General features: G+C 42.1%; 1 protein-coding gene and 1 non-coding gene across 4 annotated transcripts in view; both read left to right on the forward strand.

Annotated features, from left to right (window-relative positions):
* The window catches only part of atm (ATM serine/threonine kinase), a 66,345-nt gene that overhangs the window by 11,968 nt on the left and 32,234 nt on the right, over nt 1-22,143 (forward strand). For all 3 annotated transcript variants that reach the window (XM_017723522.2, XM_037531094.1, XM_037531095.1), the window contains 18 exons: nt 484-706; nt 2,686-2,817; nt 3,180-3,305; nt 3,920-4,009; nt 6,340-6,529; nt 8,708-8,901; nt 9,108-9,190; nt 10,561-10,725; nt 12,093-12,168; nt 13,104-13,234; nt 14,209-14,326; nt 15,378-15,542; nt 15,658-15,833; nt 16,120-16,363; nt 17,423-17,541; nt 18,131-18,257; nt 19,833-20,032; nt 21,849-22,023. In XM_017723522.2, the coding sequence (XP_017579011.1) occupies nt 484-706; nt 2,686-2,817; nt 3,180-3,305; nt 3,920-4,009; nt 6,340-6,529; nt 8,708-8,901; nt 9,108-9,190; nt 10,561-10,725; nt 12,093-12,168; nt 13,104-13,234; nt 14,209-14,326; nt 15,378-15,542; nt 15,658-15,833; nt 16,120-16,363; nt 17,423-17,541; nt 18,131-18,257; nt 19,833-20,032; nt 21,849-22,023 (2,734 nt within the window). The remainder of the gene's footprint in view (nt 1-483; nt 707-2,685; nt 2,818-3,179; nt 3,306-3,919; nt 4,010-6,339; nt 6,530-8,707; nt 8,902-9,107; nt 9,191-10,560; nt 10,726-12,092; nt 12,169-13,103; nt 13,235-14,208; nt 14,327-15,377; nt 15,543-15,657; nt 15,834-16,119; nt 16,364-17,422; nt 17,542-18,130; nt 18,258-19,832; nt 20,033-21,848; nt 22,024-22,143) is intronic.
* Nucleotides 3,404-3,510, forward strand: LOC119261658. Its single transcript, XR_005129151.1, has one exon. It is a non-coding gene; the product is annotated as a U6 spliceosomal RNA (small nuclear RNA).

Genomic DNA, 22,143 nt, shown 5'->3' on the forward strand with positions numbered 1-22,143 from the left:
TACACACACTGTAAGGAACAAGGCATTATCAAATTATGACAAAAATGGAGATAGGAGGTTTTGTTCCAATAACAGCAATTAGTATTATTGTTATTTTATCTGTTCTCATTATTAGCAGTCTATAAAATGATAATAGATTTGGTTAGTTTACCACAAATCAAGCATGTTTTCCATATTTACACTCATTTACACGCTACCAGACGCGAGTTTGATCGTACAGATACGCCAAAGATGAACTGATTAATAGGAAAACTGTTGGTGAAATTTGCAAGCACTTATTTTACCATCAGTCTTCACTGTACTTGACTTCGGCGAACAAGGACGGTTGTGTTTTTGTTCATTTTCAAAGTTGGATTGGAAAGTTTTCAGTGTAATTGTTGAACTTTATTTCAGGGTAAGGTGCTGAAATGCGCTGTTAAATCAAATGTTGTGATTTTCATAAATTCAAAGTCTGTTAAGCTCTGCTTGTGTTCTCCTGTCCAGCCTCAGTCCTCCAGAGCCTCCAGAGTCTAAAAACATCTTGTGTGAAATAGAGGCTCTGTATCTGCAGTTCAGTTTTGATGACACAACCTCCTGCTCCGAGATCAGAGAAGACAGAACCTGTGGGGAGAACCCTCAGCTGACCGTCATCGGTGCCCTGAGAACCCATCTGGAGCAGAGTCTTCAGTCTGTGGCAGAACATCTGCTGAACTCCTACTCTCCTGATGTAAGTGAAGAAATACAGTGTTAGTCAGTTTCCCAGTCCCAGTGAGCTTCATCACTCCAGAGAACACAGTTGCACTGCTACACAGCCCAGCGCTGGGGGGCTTTATACCCCCTCCAGCCCGCGCTTGGCATTGGGTCTGCTGACCTTAGGCTCATGTGCAGCTGCTCCAGCTGTCCCATTCTGTTGGTCAGTGCTTTTATATGGACGTTGTACGAGGAGCTGAATTCATTCATTAGAATAATTTGGGCATACAGTATACTTTACTGTAGATTATAAATTTTAGATTCGATTGTAAGATATAAAATTCGAGATGATCAATAGCCTGTTTGAAAATGAGAATATTTGATAGTTGCTGCCATAATATAAATAGTGTGTTGGTGGTATTTGTACACTATATTGCAAAAAATATTAGTTTGTCTGCCTTCGCACGCAACATGAGTGATATCCCATTCTTAATCCATAGGGTTTAATATGATGTCGGCCCACCCTTTACAGCTATAACAGCTTCAACTCTTCTGGGAAGGCTTTCCACAAGGGTTAGGAGTGTGTTTATGGGAATTTTTGACCGTTCTTCCAGAAGAACATTTGTGAGGTCAGACACTGATGTTGGACGAGAAGGCCTGGCTCACAGTCTCCGCTCTAATTCATCCCAAAGGTGTTCTATGGGGTTGAGGCCAGTCAAGTTCTTCCACACCAAACTCGCTCATCCGCGTCTTTATGGACCTTGTTTTCTGCACTGGTGCTCAGTCATGTTGGAGCAGGAAGGGGCCGTCCCCAAACTGTTCCCACAAAGTTGGGAGCGTGAAATTGTCCAAAATCTCTTGGTGCTGAAGCTTTAAGAGTTCCTTTCACTGGAACTAAGGGGCCGAGCCCAACTCCTGAAAGAGAACCCCACACCATGATCCCCCCTCCACCAAACTTTACACTTGGCACAATGCAGTCAGACAAGTACCGTCTCCTGGCAACCGCCAAACCCAGACTCGTCCATCGGATCGCCAGTTGGAGAAGAGTGATTGGTCACTCCAGAGAACACGTCTCCACTGCTCTAGAGTCCAGTGGCGGCGCTTTACACCACTGCATTCCACGCTCTGCATTGCGCTTGGTGATGTAAGGCTTGGATGCAGCTGCTCGGCCATGGAAACCCATTCCATGAAGCTCTCTACGCTGTTCTTGAGCTGATCTGAAGGCCACATGATGTTTGGAGGTCTGTAGCGATTGACTCTGCAGAAAGTCGGTGACCTCTGCGCACTATGCCCCTCAGCATCCGCTGACCACTCTGTCATTTTACGTGGCCGACCACTTCGTGGCTGAGTTGCTGTCGTTCCCAATCACTCCCACTTTGTTATAATCCCACTGACAGTGGACTGTGGAATATTTAGTAGTGAGGAAATTTAAAAGTTTAAATAAAATATAAAAAAGAGTTGACAGTCGGGGTGTCAGTATTAGTCTGTCTTATCAAATCACTTTTGTTTATTATATTTGCACAGATGTGGAGGTGAGTGAAAAACACACAGCACAGTATTAAATGCACAAAATATACGTTAACAAACATAGTGTTGTACAAATGTACAGATATAAATATAAAACAAACACGTTTTCATACACGCTATGTGCTCTGTCCCATTGCACAAATATGCAGATATAAACTATTCAAGATATTCCCATTATATACGCAAATATGGTTGTGTATTGCAAAAAAGTTTGACCTGTATCTCAAAGAATGCAAGATGTAAACAGTGTAATGGTTTAATCCACATTTATTCCTTTAGTGAATTCTCTTGTCCATAGGCCTCACGACACACGCAGATTAGACGGGATATTGATCATATTCGGCTTCTGTATTTGTAACCAGTGGCTCTTTGAACGCATTAAGTTTGTACAGTTAAATCTATACTTGGCATTTTGCTGCACAGCTGTGGTGCCAGTGTTTTGGTTCATGATCTAAAGAAGCTTTTCTCAGTGCTTTTTGTCGTCCACAGAGCTCCGTCACTCCTCCTGTGTGTATGGTGCGCTGTCTAAGGCTGCTCACTGGAGTCCTGGGCGCCTTCGTTTGCATCGGACTCTTCACAGCGGAAGACGCGTGTCACTGCGCTCTGTTTCAGAAGGCAAAGGTAGACCATGCAAAAGGAGTCATTTTCAAGCATTTTTGACCCTTGAAAACCACCTGAAAGTGTTAAAGTACAATAAATCAGCTCCATGTGCCATAAGATTACAGACTGTAGTCCATCTGTTTCTCTGCAAACTTTATTACCCTGTTCTTTAGTGGTCAGGGACCCCCATGGACCCTCACAGAGCAGGTACTGTTTGAGTGGTGGGTCATTCTCAGCAGTGCAGTAACACTGACGTGGTGGTCCATTATTTTGTCTCTGATGTTTCTGTTACTCATTCCCTGATGAATTAGTCACTTCTACATTTTTTATAAAATAAAATGTCCGCTTGGTTTTTAACCTAAATCTTTTTGTGTTACTTGCAGGCTTTAGCACAGGACTTCAGTGACTATGTGTCGTCTACAAAGAACAAGCTGTCTGACGACGAAACTCTTTCCACACTTAAATCTGTGATGCTGTTGTGCTCAGAAAGTGTCAGCACGAAAAATAAGGTGGGTTCTTTATTAGACATAGTGCATTTATGCATTATTACAATTAGAGACTAACGGACATGGACATTTTTTGATTAGTATTATTATAGATTGTGATTGTGCTCCCTACGGCAGCACATATACTAAAATTTGATCGATACAGAGAAGATTAGCATGGCCCCTGCGAAAGGATGACACGCAAATCTGTGAAGCGCTCCATATTTTTTGGGGGCAGTCGTGGGCTGGAGGTCAGGGATCTGGCCCTTTGACCAGAAGGTCGCCGGTTCGATCCCCAGTGCCGACAGTCCATGACTGAGGTGTCCTTGAGCAAGACACCTAACCCCCAACTGCTCACCGGGCGCTGTGGATAGGGCTGCCCACCGCTCCGGGCAAGTGTGCTCACTGCCCCCTAGTGTGTGTGTATTCACTAGTGTGTATGTGGTGTTTCACTTCACGGACGGGTTAAATGTGGAGGTGGAATTTCCCCGTTTGTGGGATCAAAAAAGTATCACTTAATAACTTAAAAACTGAGTAAGGACCTAAAAATTTCACTAACTGATATCAACTATTGGTGCATCGGCTAACACATTTTCTTTATTTATAAATGTGAATCTGTCTGTGTTTCCGTCTTGCAGGACAGTGTGTCTACAATCACTCGCAGCTTGTTCACGAAAGCTTTGCCTGGCAGGCTGCTCACTGAACTGTCTGATATCTGCAAGCTGATGGTAAGTTACTGCAGAAATGCCTGCTTGTTGTGTGTGATTTAGTAAATTATTATGGTACTTCTCACAGAATTGTGATTCTTACTTCAGACTTCATTATTGAAAAGAATCAGTTATAGTACATAGTATAAATCGATAATGTGACTATGTGCAGTCCATCATGGAGAATAGGCATTAGATCTAATGTTCCTGCAGAGGTCACTAATAGGCGGGCCATGGTCCGAGTCCTGACCCAGACTCTGTCCTAAGTGGGCCTGGGCCTATAACCAATAAACTAAGGAGAATTATGTAAATATCGATGGGGTGGTCCTTTTTTTAAATCAGCGTTACTTTTTTGCCATTTACAGTCCGGCATTAGTGGCCCAGGAGACTCACAGACCAATCACACGCGTTGTAAATATCACACGTGACACTCAGCCAGCCAGTCAGTTCTATCCATTACGGTGAGCACCGAGACTGGACTGAGTGACGTTCACACAGTGGAGGGACGAGGCAAGACACCGCAGTCAGAGAAGAAAGTGAGCCAGAGGGAAGTTATTTTACATGTCGTGCTCTAAAAAGAGAAAACTGACAGTAAATGTTGTTGAAATCTGACTGAACTGGACTTTATTTGATCTGATATTCAGTTGTTGACTGGATAAGGTGTTGATTTGGCTACTCGGCTTCTTCAGTAAACAGTATATGGCACTAAATCATGATGCAAGTTAGACCTTATGATGTTCTGGACCTTGTCTTTAGGATATTTTCTCTAAATGGGCCTCATTGAATTTTAATTAAAGACCTCTGTTCTATAGTAGTAAATAAATTTGATAATTAAAATATTTGAAAACTGAAAGACATTTGGGCTTTGTTCACTCAGCATCTTATCTGATCATTGGATCATCTGATCCAATCTGATGTGTGTCTGTGTGTCAGTTGCTGTGTTTACATGCAAATATTTTTGCCAATCCAATTGAACCCAATTGGATTACAGATTCAGACTGAGGTGTTTATATGCTCACTCTATTCAACAGTCTGATGGAAAATCTTTGTTTATCTGCTCGCTAGAAGTAATCCAATGCAAAATGATGTGCATGCATGGAGTAGCGCTGGGAGTAAACGTTACCATGACCGCGAGCATCAGGTGAGGTCCAGTCAGAGTGAGATGAGCAGCAGTGAGCAGTGATTGTGTTTTTAACTGCTTTAAAATGACGTCAGACTCAGGAAAACGTCCTTCACACGTCCTTATTAAAGAAGGCCGAGAGGAAGACGTCGTGCTCTGAGACGCATAAGCTGGACGTCCGTCCCACCGCCGTCTTTTAAAGACCAGAGCATGAACTTCGTCTCCTCTGCAGACCAGTTTCTGCTCCGCCGTGTTGAACGGTATAAACTCTCACTGTGACGCGACGCACATGCAGAACGGACTGAAACTTTCCGATAGGGAATGTAATCGGATACAGGTGCTTACACGGATATTATTCCTCTATTTAACGGATTATTTAGAGGTTTACACACCTCGTTCAATAGAAATTGTATTCCGAATGGCCTCAATCGGACTAGTCTATTCTGACTGAGGTGTTTACATGGACGTATTCTATTCTGATTGAGCCATTAGTCGGATTATTAACGGATTATCAGGCTGCATGTAAACGTGGCCACTGTGAACAGATAAACACACTGAATCAGACATTTTCAGTTCTGATTGGAGACGCTTTCATATGTGGCACTGAAGTCCGATCTGTATCTGTCCGATCAGTCTGAACAGCCAGATGCGACTTCTACGTCAATCCAACTTGACATTCATCATAATTTCACGCTACTGAGACTCCTAAATGTTTAGGCCGATGTTTCTGGCTCGTTGTACCTGCGCTGTGTTCGAAGAGATTTCGAATGAAACGGAGATCGAGGCTGCAGCGTCAGTTCAAAGAATCCAAGGACACGGACCAAAGACGTGGATGTGGCTGAATAATGAGCCCAGCTGTCCTCCCTGGAGCTACATAATTGCTCCTGTGATGCTGGCGAAGATGAAGCTGATCCTCCAGGAGCGACTGGTGTTTGCTGGCCGTCATAATTGCCTCTGGACGAGTCTCTGGACGAGCCACGTGAAGCTCTGTTGTTTTGCGGTTTAGGAGCTGATCTGTTCAGACGGATTTAAAAGATAATGTGAAATAAATGTTTTTTGTTCTGTTTTTTTTTGTTGTTTTTAATTTCAAAATGGAACGAGGTTGAACAGAAGATACACAGATTACTGTGGTCAACTCAGATTGTTTTAAATGTGGTTTACAAAGAACTTCTACTTCTACCTGATTTGAAGTTTCTTCTCTCAATGCTGCTGTTTCCGTTGTGCTTCCCAGCTGAATAACTCGGGAAAGAGAGACAGCGTCGTCATTGAGAGCGACCCGATGGATGATTTGGAGATGACCACCACCCAAGCAGAGGAGAACCCTCAGGAGGAGCTCGATCTGTTTGATGATGGTGATGTGGCACACCAAAGCACCAGCGGAGCACCGAAGCCTAACGGGGACGATTCCCAGCACGGTTTGGGTAATAAAACAGAAAAGGAGTGGCGGACACTTTAAACAACACATGAATTTAAGTGCACATCACAATATTTAATATATGTTAGGTTTACAGAGAAGGTGGAAAAGATGGACCAGTAAAACTGTAATGCCAAAAACATGATTCATTTAATCCCCCCCCAAAAAATAGTAGTAATAATAATAATAATAATAATAATAATATTATTAAATGGGTGACCTGAAAGTGACAAAGAGGCTGAAAAATTTGGCTCATTAAAACAAAAGATTAAATAAGCCTAAATCTACAGTCCAAATCTGACGCTTAACACAAAATCTGAATGGTAATAAAAATGATAAACATTAAAAATGCAGTTTGTTTCTTTGCTCTCCAACAGTTTTGATCAGCATGTCAACAGTGAGGCACAAGCACAGTCCTCAGCTGTGGCTTATAGGCTGTTGAACTTAATAGCTTTAACATGAACTGATCTGATCAAAGTCTTCAGTGGAAATCACCTAAATAACTGAATAACTCTGATAATCTTCTGGTAATAAAAGTTTTTTTGAAAGTTGTTTCTGTACATTGGTTGGATCCTCCTTGTGTGTGTTCTTGTCTAAATTGCCAACTCTAAACTAACCTGCGTGCTATAGCGCCCCCTTGCTGGAGAAACTCCAAACTGCCAAATTGGGGTTCCAAGACTGTGGTCATGCACTTTACATATATATTAAAAAAAGGTGTTTTCTGCCGCTTATAGTGGCGTCGCTGTGATGCTTTTGGGGACACTGAAATATAAAATTGTCAGAATTTTACACCTTTTAATATTAATATTGTTCAAGCTGTTTAAAATGAAATTATTCCTGTGGTTTCCTTTGAAGCATTGTCAGCATTATTACTTTGGCTTAAAAGCGTAAATAAAACAGAAAATCATAGACAAAAGAATCAAAAACAAACTTTGTCAAAAACAAAGCCAAAATGGTAACTTTACAGGAGAAGGAAAAAACCTCCCTTAATGGAATAAGTCAATGGAACTTTTTGTCCAAGTAATTTTAGGATTGTCTCTTTTGGTACATTCATCATGAAATTTACACACAATGTAAAGAGCAACAGGTGTGTGTGTGTGTGTGTGTGTGTGTGTGTATGTGTATGCATATATACACACACACACACACACACACACACACACACACACACACACACACACACATATATATATACATACACTCAGCGGCCACTTTATTAGGTACACCTTGCTAGTAAAAGGTTGGACCCCCTTTTGCCTTCAGAACTGCTTTAATTCTTCATGTCAGACTTTCAACAAGGTGTTGGAAACGTTCCTCAGAGATTCTGGTTGGTTATTTGAGTTCCTGTTGTCTTTCTATCATCTGGAACCAGTCTGCCCGTTCTCCTCTGACCTCTCACATCAACAAGGCATTTTCATCCACACAACTGACCGCTCACTGGATATTTCCTCTTTTTCGGACCATTCTCTGTGAACCCTAGAGATGGTTGAGCGTGAAAATCCCAGCAGATCAGCAGTTTCTGAAATACTCAGACCAGCCCGTCTGGCACCAACAACCACGCCACGTTCAAAGCCCCTTAAATCCCCTTTCTTCCCCGTTCTGATGCTCGGTCTGCACTTCAGCAAGTCGTCTTGACCACCTCTACATGCCTCAATGCAGTGAGCTGCGGTCGTGTGAATGACTGATCAGCTGTTTGTGTTAACAAGCAGCTGAACCTAATAAAGTGGCTAGTGAGTGTAATTAATATATATATATATATATATATATATATAAAAAAACAAAACTTTGTATCTCCATTGCTGTTGTTTAATTTAAAAGTTTTCATTTTTCAGTTTTTGACATAATTTGGAAATGCCTGTGGTGCTGTATATTGTGCGCAGATTTCATGATGAAAGGACCAACAGAAATTACCCAAATTTGCTTGGAAAAAAAGTCTGCTTCATTAGACTTACATTAAAAGGAGAGTATGTTTATTCCTTCTCCTGCAAAGTTATCCTTTTGAGGTTTTGATCCGGTGTGTGGGTGTGTGTGTGTGTGTGTGTGGGTGTGTGGGTGTGGGTGTGGGTGTGTGTGTGAATTCTTTTTTTTTTTTGGGAGCAGTTTTCTGTGTTCACAAAAGTGTATCATGGTATAAGTATCATTTTCTAAAACGTGTGTGTGTGTGTGTGTGTGTGTCTTTATATAGGAGCTGAGAGTCCTCTGTCCCAGGACCTCCTGACCAATCAGGATCTGGCCTTCCTGTCTACTCTGGAGTTCCTATCTCTGTGTGTGTCCTTTGACATGGGCCACGGACTTGCCTTCAAACCGACGGAGATCCGCCGCAGACTGTTAAAACTGCTCGAGCAGATTGACTGTTCCAAACCGCTGCACCTCAGAATGGTAACCAAAATGAAATGAAATCCGTGACGATGCCGAACGTCTGAGCCATGAAAGCGCTTCTGCACTGAGTGCTCAGATTCCTCTCTGCTCGCTTAGTGAAGACGTTTCAGTCGGTCTTCATCATATCTTGGGTCGTAATCTGATGAAACAGTGGTTGAAAATATTATGTGAAACATCTTTAATCTTTCTCTGTTGTTCTTGTGCAGTACCTGGCTCTGCTGAAAGAACTCCCTGCAGAGGAGACGTCTCTGACAGCCGAGGAGTTTGATGCCCTCCTCAGGCCTCTCGCGTAAGGAGAGCTTTCTGCTAGACCTGTTGGTCATCACTGCTTTTGCAACCATGTCTCAGGGTGTTCTATTATTTATTAAATTTCTTTTTTCTTTTAAATTTACAAAGTTAACATTTTCAGCACTGAATTCTTAAGACTTTGAATTTGCCCATTTCTCTTATGGTTTGTTGATTTTCTATATGAAAATAAGTAACACTTCCTCTACAGGGACTCGCATAAATACACTATTTCCGAAAGTATTCAGCTCTTTTGGGAAGGCTTTCCACAAGGGTTAGGAGTGTTTATGGGAATTTCTGATCGTTCTTCCAGAAGAGCATTTGTGAGGTCAGACACTGATGTTGGACGAGAAGGCCTGGCTCACAGTCTCCACTCTAGTTCATCCCAAAGGTGTTCTATGGGGTTGAGGTCAGGACTCTGTGCAGGCCAGTCAAGTTCTTCCACACCAAACCTGCTCATCCGTGTCTTTATGGACCTGCTTTGTGCACTGGTGTGCAGTCATGGTGGAACAGGAAGGGACCGCAGACGGAGAAGCGTGATTGGTCACTCCAGAGAACACGTCTCCACTGCTCTAGAGTCCAGTGGCGGCGCTTTACACCACTGCATTCCACGCTTTGCACTGCGCTTGGTGATGTAAGGCTTGGATGCAGCTGCTCAGCCATGGAAACCCATTCCATGAAGCTCTCTACGCTGTTCTTGAGCTGATCTGAAGGCCACATGAAGTTTGGAGGTCTGTAGTGATGGACTCTGCAGAAAGTTGGTGACCTCTGTGCACTATGCCCCTCAGCATCCGCTGACCGCTCTGTCATTTTACGTGGCCGACCACTTCGTGGCTGAGTTGCTGTCGTTCCCAGTCGCTTCCACTTTGTTATAATCCCACTGACAGTGGACTGTGGAATATTTAGTAGTGAGGAAATTTCACGACTGGACTTGCTGCACAGGTGGCGTCTGATCACGGTACCACGCTGGAATTCACTGAGCTCCTGAGAGCGACCCATTCTTTCACTAATGTCTGCAGGCCTAGGGTCTTTGGCCACTAGGTGACTGGAACACCTGAATTCAATGATTTAGATGGGTGAGCAAATACTTTTGGAAATATTGTGTATGACTTTTTTTTTTTCCCCCACAATTTTGTTCAAAATTTCTGTTTGTGTGCTGAGTTAAATGTATTCGAAAAATAAGACAAAATGTAAAAATAAACAAGTGAAAAACTTGATAAATAAATCATAAAACTTTGATATGATTTCCCCCCAATATATTAAGCAATTTGTTAAAAAAAAATCAGTAATTAAATAAGTAAATAAACAGTGATTGTATTTCGCGACTAATTGTCTTTGTTTCAGTGTAATTGTGTTTTTTGTTTGTCTTCACAGGGACGTGTGCTCTCTGTACCGTCAGGATCAGGAGGTCTGTTCCTCCATCCTGTTGGCTCTGCTGCCCTGTGTTCGTTGTCTGGGTCGAGTGCGCTGCTCCGATGAGGAAGCTGATGAGATGAACCATGTACGGGGGGCACTGCTCAGGGTGGTCTCCGGCTTCAGGTGCGCGACAAAAAAAGTGGTCAGAGCGCCCCCTGCTGTTTGCGCTCAAAGCATTTGTTTACAGTGATCTGGAGTATGGCTGAATTACAGTATATGATCATTACTGCATTGTTTATTATGTATTATGATATATATGATTCGGACATAAAATGCGATGATGTATTTGTCGGATATCACGATAATTAAAAAGCAATAAATTCTTATTAAAATAGTGCCTCTATGGGCTCTTGAGTGGCCCAGCCGTGTAAGCATTGGCTCTGTCATCAGCAGATCGCGAGCTCGATCCCTGGTGATGCTTTAGACGTCTGTGGCCGGGAGTCCAAGAGAGAATGTTTTTCCTCGCTCTCTCTGGGTGGGTAGAATGGCCCCCTCTTCTCCCCATCACTCAGCATGGTGCGAGTCAGCGCAGGGGTTTGTTAACTGACGTAACAGATCTGGCAGTTGGTGCTTTCCTCCGAGCGAGTCCGGCTGTCCTGTGACGTTGCGTGAGCGGCGGTTTGAAAAGATGCGCTAGCCGGTTTGACGGGTCGGAGAAAGCCTGTGTTAGTATTCACCCTCCTAGGGCTAGTAGTATTGTGTGATTGGGGGAGTCCTAACAAATGGGAGTAATTGGAGACGACTAAATTGGGGAAATTTATGTGAAAAATGGAAAAATCCATCAAATCAATCATCCATCAATGTTTTTTGGACGAGTGAACAGAAATCAATACTACAGGCGTCTACACTAACAGTTGTGTGTCGAGTTAAGCAAAGCTGCATGTTCTTCACGAGAGTGGAAAAAAAAGCTGCGTGGTTAATTGATAAACAGGGCTGCTGCGCTTACATGTTAGGAAGTTAGAAGTTAGACTGTTTTCTTTTTTCATGAGCCCCATAATGTTTCATGTTCATCGCATTCGTCACATTTTGTTTGTTGCGACGTAATAAGAGTAAAATTTAACTGTGAAAAAATTGAGCAGCCAGCTTAATTAATTACGATCATATGAAAAAAAAAATTATTGTTAATTATTATGTAATAATTATGGCAGGCCTGATCACAGATCACTGACCCATTTTAATTTTTTACAGTTATGGTACTCAGCAAAATGCTACTTTCTTGGATTTAAAGCTACTGCGTTAGTCACTCTTTCACAAAAGTTCCCACTTTTGATTTTTATGTGTCAAACTAATTCAATATGGAGAAATGAATGGAGATTCAAAATGTTTCAAGTGCTACCAGCAGATGGCGCAGTTCTGCACCTTCGCTCCCCATAGTGAGTTACGCAGGGTTTTTTAATGAGAAGTTCATATTTGCAGCTTCATAAATCATTTTCTTGAAATGTCACCTGTTCTTTATATTAAATGTGAGTTTTTTTTTGTTCCTTTCGCAGTATCTTGGCTAGAAGTGGTAAATGCACGTCAGCTGTGAGGGCGGCTCTGGGGCGCTGCTTGCTCGCATTTCTTGAGGTGAGGACGTGACTTGAATTGAATCATTTTTTCAAACAGTTTTCCCCTCTTGTTTGGTGTGAAGTTTGCTTCTTCAGTTTCGGTGCTGGAGTTACGAGGCTGATGTGGCTGATGAATGATGGAAGCTTTTATCCTACCTTTCTCACACCGTGGGAGCAGATTCCAAACTTTATTCCAATTTTATATGCTAATTTGAAAATGCTAATTTGGTCATGTATTTACAGCTACATTTCTGATGTGAGTGCATTTTTAAAAACGCAATTGAAATTTGAAATATCGAAATGCTTGAAATTGCATTTTCACTGTCAACAAGGCTTCCTGTCAATCAAATTCTGGGTGGGGCGTTGAGAGGGGCTATTTAGTACAAGGTGTGCTGTAAGAGGAAGCAACAAGTCTAAACTTTGGCAATTCTGGAGCAGAGCTGGTTTAATACAGTGCAGAGGTAGCAGTAATAACGTTTTCAAGCTTTTTCAAGCTCTCTAATAAAGTCCAGAATACGCTGCCGTACTGACGCCGCCTGAGGCTGTTATGTTTAAACATAGGCTAAATTCAGGCTGCTGCTAATGTTTTTAGCTTTATGCTAACGTACTTCAGTCCATGTTTATAGACATCAGTGTATCATGCAGTGCATAATCAAGTCTGTTACAGACACTGAACATCTCCACACGGTTTCAGGGGAATGTGTGAGGATTTTGACATGCAGTTAGCACCATGCTAATGCTTATAAGCTTCCATTACATGTTAGCTACGTTAGCATCATAACTCCAGTGCATAGAGTCAGACTTCAGACATCTTGGCTGATTGACTACGTTTGAGTCGGGGGGCATTGATTTTTGCCTGATCACTTTCAGCCTCTTCACATTTTATGATTAAATGTTTTAGATTTCGTTTGGATTAATAATAATAATAGTTTGTATTTGTGTGTATGTTTGTAGGCCGACCCTTGCTGTAAGTGGGCGGTCCTTTCTCTGAGAGAGGAGGAGCTTCCGGTGTGTGCAGTTCTGCCTTCCCACCTTGCCGACCCCCACCACCATGTTCGCATGTTAACAGCCATGACAGTAGAGAGGTGAGCTCTTCTGAGGACCGTGTTCTGCTGATAGTGTAGGAGGATTAAAATGCTGTAGACTGAATGGGTGGAGCTAAACTGCTGTAGACTCAGTGGGTGGAGCTAAACTACTATAGGCTCAATGGGTGGAGCTAAACTGTTGTAGGCTAAATATGTGGGGCTAAAGTGCTGTAGGCTGAATGGGTGGAGCTAAAGTGCTGTAGGCTAATTGGGTGGGGCTAAACTGCTGTAGACAGAATGGGTGGGGCTAAACTGCTGTAGACAGAATGGGTGGGGCTAAACTGCTGTAGACAGAATGGGCGGGGCTAAACTGCTGTAGGCCAAATATATGGGGCTAAAGTGCTGTAGGTTGAATGGGTGGGGCTAAACCGCTGTAGACAGAATGGGTGGGGCTAAACTGCTGTAGACAATGGGTGGGGCTAAACTGCTGTAGGCCAAATATATGGGGCTAAACTGCTGTAGGTTGAATGGGTGGGGCTAAACCGCTGTAGGCTAAATGAGTGGAGCTAAACTTCTATAGACTGAGTGGGCAGAGCTAATCTGCTGTAGACAGAATGGGTGGGGCTAAACTGCTGTAGACAGAATGGGTGGGGCTAAACTGCTGTAGACAGAATGGGCGGGGCTAAACTGCTGTAGGCTGATAGAGCGCAGCAGAAGCTTTTATGACATCGCAAAAAATTCTAAATCCTTCTTTGCTGTTTAGTTACTACACATGGACTGTATGTATTAAATGTTAAATATTTAACAATGAATATTTAAAAGTTTGCATATCATCAATAAAACATGAGACTCATGGGACATGGGACAGTTTGCTGTGATATGGGGCCTTTAAATTAGTCTTGAAAATCGTGGCTGCTTTACAGTGTAGCTGCGTGGCTTGGGAAACGCTGACGTTCTTCAGAGTCTATAGAACCTCTATAGAACCGTATGAGTGAGATATTGAATGGTGCACTCTTTACTCTCACACTGTGCAGGTTGTTCTTGGAGAAGGCGGTTCAGAATAGAGAGCGGAAAAAAATGCTCCCGCTGAAACATCAGCAGACGGCCTTTGAGAACGTCTACCTGAAAGCTCAGGAGGGGATGAAAATCCAGGTAACATCTCACTCATCAGGCCTATAAGCCTCCTACTTTCATGGCTTTTATGCTAAAAGAAGCAGAACCTTGTTGGCGTATCGTACCGTTTAAAAGACTTTTATTTATTTATTTATTTATTTATTTAAGCTTCTATTGTAATGCATTGAGTTGAGCTCCACCTCTAACACGTCATCTGCTTTCGATGATGTCAACATGCACCAGTGGGCGGGGCAAAAATAATATCAACTAACAATATGATGATTGTAAATGTGTCTTCATGTAGTTGTTTGGTGTTCTGGAAGTCCTGAACTGTGGAGCACAACCACAGTGCGTTTTGCTTTTGCCTAAATAATTAGTGAAATATTTGTGCAAGAGCAAAGACATTACACATTACTTACCCACAGATTATGGGAAAATTGATGGAAAACAAAATTCAGCACAGATCTGTTTGAACTAGACAGTCTCCAAATGCATAAAATTATATTAATTAAAGGAAATATAATTAGTAGAAAGGGATAAAACGGCCAATATTAGCCTGATAAAACAATTTTATTCCATCTTTTTTATTTTTTTTGAGTCTGTCCCTTAAATTTCCCAAAAATTTGAGTGTCTGGTGCAAAAACATCTTCACACTGCAAGAAATGGCATCTTGACAAGTGAAACTATCATATTTCAAGATTAAATATCTAATATTTCTCATTTTAAAATTGTTGCGAGCTTCAAAGATTGAACTGTAATTAATATATTTACATAATTTTGCGTACAAAATAGGGTTTGAAAAGGCAAAATTATCTGCAGATTACATCTCGAAATGAGAAATATTACATATATAGAATACGTTTAACATAATTTCATGAGATAATTTCTGAGACATCATTTTTTGCAGTGCAGGTTGAATATCTGTCCAATTACTGTACAGCAATACACTGATAACGTTGCTGTGAACAGATGACGACGACCCAAAACGGGTTCTACTGGATCCTGTTGAACTACGTTAAATGTCCATGTCATGTTTTGCCATTTTATATTTGACTGCTGTCTGTTTTATGATCAACACTGGTGTGTGCAGAGGAGCGGAGCCCCAGAGGACCTTCCTGATGAAACCTTTAACCGTCGGGCGACTCTGCTGAAGAGCCTCTCCGTGGTCATGTGCTGTAGCCCCGTGTGTGAGAAGCAGGCGCTCTTCGCCCTCCTTCAGTCGTACAACAGCATTGAAGAGCAGCTCATTAAAAAGGTATAAAGGATTCTGAATGGTGGAAAAGCAGAAAAGCGACATCGATTAAAGAGAAACCCAGTCGAGTTTTGGTTTTAGGTGAGCTGAACGTGTTTGGTCTGCATTTGCTGTGCAGGTTCTGGGCGGCGTGTCTCGTTCTTTGGGCTACAGGAGCTCTAAGGCATTCGTCTGGTCTCACCTGTATTACCTGGTGGCTGAGTGGCTGGGACAGAGAGAGAAGGACTCCAGCTACACTCTCCAGTCCTTCCCCTACACGCTGCTGAATTACAGCACTCTGGAGGAGTTTTACAGGTATGGAATTTACCCAGGCTGCTGATTTCCATTGTAGCACTGCTTATACAGTGAGTGTGTTTACATGCACCGTAATAATCTGATTATGATCGGATTTCGCCAGTTATCTGATCTAGCATTGGGCAGTATGACTGACCAAGCAGCCAAACAGCAGCTGAGGTTCAGTACTGCGGCTAGATGTTTATTATGCACAAGCAAAATTTTGTCTGCAGTATTAGACTAACTGGGGAATGTTTCAGCTTTATAACGCAAACACGCAGTCACTGTGTCCTCTTCTTCATTTCAGGTTGTCCTACCATGTGCTGATCCCACACTTGGTCTTCCTCAACGACTTCGAGCAGGTGAAATCTATCGGCAGTCATCTCAAGGAGGACTGGAGAAAGCTCCTGGCCAACTGCTTCCCGAAGATCATGGTGAACATCCTGCCACACTTCGCCCTACCCGGTCAGGACGCCCATGAAGCGCAGCAGAGAGAGAAAGCCTACCGGGTTTATGACCTGCTGAAGGACAGTGACTGTCTGGGGAAACAGGTGGGAGTTAATCTAGTTCAAGCATTTCAAACCGGGGACCTTCCCAGCCAAAAAGCTGCGGATATTAACATTTACCCTCATCTAATGCTCTGAATTGAGGCCATGAAGGCCTAATTAATTAGCTGATGAGCGTTTCTTGAGGAAGTGTGCTGAAGTCTGCAGTGTGTTGGCCTGCGAGGACTGGAGCCTGACACACGTGATCTAGTTCCTTCTGCTTACATTCAGTCTTGGAGCTTTCTTTGACCCCCACTAGGCCTGGGTGATCTCTATAAATACTTAGTGTGATATTTTCTTCTTATAAAATCGTGTTTATCGATAATATCGCGCTCTACAGTTAGTTAACTTGGATGCACAAAGGAAATTAAGGCGAATCCATGAGGTAAAGCTGGCATTACAGGCACTTTCTTAACAAACCTCGCTCTCGCTCTCGCTCTCTTGCCCATGCCTAGCTTCCTACAAAATCTAAACCCAACCCTCACCGTGGTCCAAATCCTAACCCTAGCTACAGTGTAGATTCAGTTGACTTTCACCAGACGGGCTGTCAACAGTTTGGACATCGGTAGATAATCTATAGGGGGGGGCAGTGCACTGTCTAAAAAAGTGAGACCAAAAAACTTGTTTTCTTGTTTTCAGTTTTTGTGATGTCACTAAAACTAGTGCATTTACATCTGCCCATCCGGATAATAAGTTTAGCTCCACCCACTCGCACTGTTTCAGCCTGGACTGGTTTTTGAATGAAGCACAGCTTTCAGGTCATTTACATGTATCAGTCTTAAAGGCACAGTCACAAAAACAACCTGCTGAGGTTTAAGGGATAAAGAGAGGCTGGAAAATGGTCATGTAGATGCTGAATTACTTAAATACATAAACCTATGCAAATATTGTATCTCAGCCTGAGAAGTTAATTTTTTTTGTTTGTTTTATTTATTTATTATTTATTAGTCATGTTTTTATTAGCAACTTTCCAATTGTTTATATTTTGTTGTATATAGTATAAAAGTTTTATTTATAAAATCAGGTGTATTTGTGTTATTAGATTTTTTTGCTCTTCTTTTTCAGCAAATCGACAGCCTGATTTGGGGGAACCTGGCGGAAATTGTGGTGGAACTGTTAATGACCCTTTATGAGGGTGCAGGAGCGGTCAGTGCAGACAGAGGGGACCTGCAGAAGTTTATTGGGTAATGTTAAATATTTATATTTAATTTAGAACTGAATGTGAAATATGTGAGTCTATTTTCACCACATAGTCACCACAGAGTTTCTCTATCTCCAGATAATGACTTAATATCTCAATGCTGTATTTTCTCAAAATAATGGCTCAATGTCTCAAAATACTTCACTCTTTCAAAATATTTACTTAATATCTCAAAACTACCTTATCTTCACAAAATATTGGCTCAATATCTCGAAAAAATGATTTTCACAAAATATTGATTTAATATATCAAAATAACTTTTTATTTTGTCATTTTTTCACCTAATTGACTTAATATCTCAAAATAATTACCTATTTTCTCCAAATTTTGATTTGCCACAAATACTTACCTAGCACTAAATAACTTATCGCAAAGTAATTGCTTTCTTGAAATTTGCCAGCTCATTTGATATTAATAATTCATTAATAATTACTGCTGCCAGTAATAGTGATATGTTTTGTGTCCTGTACCTGGTGGAAATGAGCTTCTGTAATATGGCATTACTGTAGTGTGTGTTGGTCCAGGTTGGTCCAGCTCTTCTGAGCAGCGCAGTGTCGTGTCCTTGTCTGTAGGGAACTGGATCCGGCGCCCAATCCTCCTTTCTTCAGCTCCAGCGTGATCCGAGATACATTAGACCACCTCAGCAAGTGCCACAGCGCCACTCACAAGTCTCTGGTAGCCATTCTGTCCAAGACTCCGGTAAGCAGACCCGCGCCCGATTTCCTGATGACCTGTAGTGCTGCGTTTTAAAAGGGAACGTGAAAATAAATCAATTAAAAGAATGATGAACCTGCTTATCCTAATCCTTTTACACAGGCTGTGCCACATCGTCATGATTAGCAATGTTAAAATATCTGCCATTTTGATCAGTCTCTGAGTTTATGATGCCATAAATCATTATAATAAAAGTAATGAGGTAAGAACTCATGGAAAGTTACTGTAAAATGTTAATATACACATTGGCCTGAGTAGCCTGATCTGTCCTATTGATATCAGTGTCATAGCACTGTACACGGTCACTGTACCATGTTAACTCGCCACAGTCTGTATGCGTGTTGACATGAATTAATTTTTTAAAATTATTAGTACGATATTTCCAAGTTAGAAGATTGTGATGATCTGTTAGAAGATTGTGATGATCTGTTATACCTCTCACGCTCACTCGGCTAGATCTACCTCATCTTAAGCTTTTAGTTTACCTAAAATCTTTCATAATTCATCATCTTAAATCATATATTGAATAACAGAGTAACCCAGCATCTTTTGAAAACTGCTTCACCTCAAGTTTTACAGCTTACAAGCTCCTTCTGCTGTGGTTTCATGTCGACTTGCGTACTAATAGTGCCCTCTGCTGGAGAAACTTCAGAGGTGTTTTCCATCATTTAAAGTGCAGTTGCTCTGGAATTCAGCTATTGATGCCTTTGGAAAACCATGTAGTATTACATTATGAAAATGATGAAAATATAACTAACAACGGCAAGTTTTGCAAAGGTTTCTGAGACGGTGGATCACATTCTGGGAAACACGCAGCAAAGACAGCGGGCCATTGCTTTTTAAGGCCTAATAATAGCACAGTTTTAACGGCAAAAGTAAATAAAATGTGTAAATACTACTTAATAGTATTTATCAAGCTGTTTAAAGGCACGTTAATCCTCTCTTTAGGTCTAGATCATCACCCTCTCGCACAGGCCTTGCATATGTTGGTGTGCATTGTACAAATTTTCTGTGATTTATAAAAACGGTTAGATATACAATAAAAATGAATAAAATTATCATTAGGGCCATTGCATGCATTCTGTTTAGCTTTTTTTTTCTCCAAGTTTTGTCATTTGCACAACATTTCAGGACATTTATGCATTGAAATGCTTGTGGCGAGGCTCAGATAAATCCCTCTACAGAAAGAAAGTAAAGAAAAAAAATGACGTGTGTGTGTGTGTGTGTGTGTGTATATATATATATACAGTATACATTTTAAAGTGACTTGGGTGACTCCGCGTTATTGTTCTTTGAAGTGGCTTAGTGTTAAGGTGCTATTGTCCACAGCAGAGATGATGTACAATAATAATACTGACTGAGTGACTGAGTGAAGTGGTAGTTGGGACGGACCCCCAGCTTCACAGCGTGTTCAGAAGCCTGACAGCCTGTGGGTAGAACCTGTTCATTAGCCGGGTTGTTCTAGCCTGGATGCTGCAGAGTCTCCAAGATGGTGAACAGGCTGTGTGCTGGGTGGCGTGTGTTGTGTTGAGAAATGCTTTGATCTTTTTCCTGAACTAGATGTCCATGCAGAAGATCCTGGCCTCGATTTGTCAGCGAGCAGCTGAGACCACTAACGCGTATGAGAGGCACCGAATCCTGATGATGTATCACCTGTTTGTGAACCTCCTGCTGCGGGAGGTGAAGGACGGGCTGGGAGGATCGTGGGCCTTCGTGCTCCGAGACGTCATCTACACCCTCATACACCACATCAACAGCAGGTCCGCACACACAGCAGTAAACATAAACAAAGCACCAGCTGGTGCTGAGCAGTACAACAGTATATATTGTTACAGTCATACATTATGTCACAAGACAGTTTGCTTTTCTTAACATATCATGTTTATCGTCCGTGCTTGTAGACACTGACCAACTGAATGTTTCATTATAAAGAGAGCAAAACTAACCCAGTTTAACTGGATTTAGTTCCTAATATTGGTAGTATTTTTAAAATCGTAGCATTACTGGCTCTTTTTTCTCTGTTTCGCCTGATCAGATGTCTGCAAAAATAAATATTGTGACGTACGTCGTCTACAACTCGTACAAAAAGCAGTAGCACACCTCCTCAGAAAAAACAAAACAGAGATCACGTCACTCTTGTTTCGAAAGAACTGCACTGGCTTGTCTGCATCTACTTTTAAGGCTCTAAATGACCTTAAAACACCTGCGGACATCACAGAATATCTGTCCATGTTCCAGCATGTGATCTTAGTATCTGCAGATCCTGACCTTCTGTATAATACAGAAATCGTGGAGAGACTCTTTCTGCTTCTAGACTGCGGAACTAAATCTACCTTTTATTAGACAGTCGAGCTCGATTCACACTTTTAAGAAACAGAGCGGGTGAGAGATGAAGGACCCACATCGATATTTGAGCTACAGTTATGAAATGAAGGGCTGAGCGCACCTCTGAGTGAATAGAAAAAGATTCCGGAATGCCGAGTGCTGGCTCTGTGTTAACCAGTAAGCGCTGATAAGGGGTGTGGGGGGAAACTCGATTCTTAGATACATTGCGATGCAGACGTGGACGATTCTGAATCAATTCACAAATGTCAAAAATCAATTTTCTAAATTTTAATTTAGTTAAAATTTAAGTTGGAACTTGGAAGTGCGGAAGCGCAGCAGCCGGACAGCCTGTCAGTGTGAAGGCACATGACAAAAACACAACTGGACGAGTGCGAAATCCGACCGGCACCCTCTGCGTTAAAGCGTGGTGTATGACGGTTTCTCATTGCAGATGTAACGTATCAGGAAACCAACTGCATTCCGTTCGTCTCCAAATGTCCAATCACGCGATATCAGAGCTTCCAGCCAAATTGGAAGTGAATTACAAACTCTGTCACAACTTTTATTGGCAAGGATTTGGGTCTGTTATGTGTCGTTGAGAACCAGGGCGTTTGCGCTATGCTGCTGAGGTACCGCGTCCCGTGTCGAACATATAAGAGAGAAGAGGAGACAAGGCTGGAAGGGTGGAACTAAATCGTGGTTCCCAGTTAACTCCCAAGAACAAAGCCACCGATTCAGTACAGCAGCAGGGATAAATAAGTGGCCAGGAAGTGCCATATTTTACTGACACAGCGATCCCCCACTGTCTACAGTGAGACCAAAACTGAAAAATCACTGAATTAAATGGGTTAAATGGGTTGAATTAAACGGCTGTAACGTGATGTGTGGACATCCATCACCACTGGATCTTATTTCACCGTAATGGCGCATTTTATCGCCGATGAGTGGCAACAGCGTCTAAACAAGAGCAGTGAATGAAAACCTTCCAGTTCACTTACCACATCGCTTCCATCTGTTTTATTTAATAAAAGACATTGGAAGTAAATTCATTATAGATCGTTACAAATACTTTGCTTTGGAAGGTGAAAGGTGTCACACAGTGAAGAAAAGAAATCCTGTGTAGAAAAAAAGGTACATCGATAATCGTTTTATAATCGCATCGCAATAATTTAATGTTTAGGTTCCTTAGAGATTCCCTCCCCTAGCGCTGATCTTTCGTATTTCGGTACGGAACGCTGTGATTATCTCCAGGTCAGTCCAGCAGGACGAGGTGTCCACGCGCAGTCTCGCTCTGTGCTGCGACCTGCTGACCACCGTCTGCCAAACCGCCATCCACTTCTGTGACGACGCGCTGGAGACCCACCTTCAGGTCATCGTCGGTACCCTCACAGCTCTGGTCACTCAGCAGTCTGCTATATCTCAACAGGTGAGCTCGCTGAATCAGAACAGGTCAGTAAAGAGAGGACTGCACAGCCGCGAAGCTCACGGAAAAGAGTGAAAATCCAGTCCTTGTTTTAGGTGTGTTAGCAGATCCGACGGAGAAAGG

Source organism: Pygocentrus nattereri, chromosome 19 (assembly GCF_015220715.1).
Source record: "Pygocentrus nattereri isolate fPygNat1 chromosome 19, fPygNat1.pri, whole genome shotgun sequence".
Taxonomy (NCBI): domain Eukaryota; kingdom Metazoa; phylum Chordata; class Actinopteri; order Characiformes; family Serrasalmidae; genus Pygocentrus; species Pygocentrus nattereri.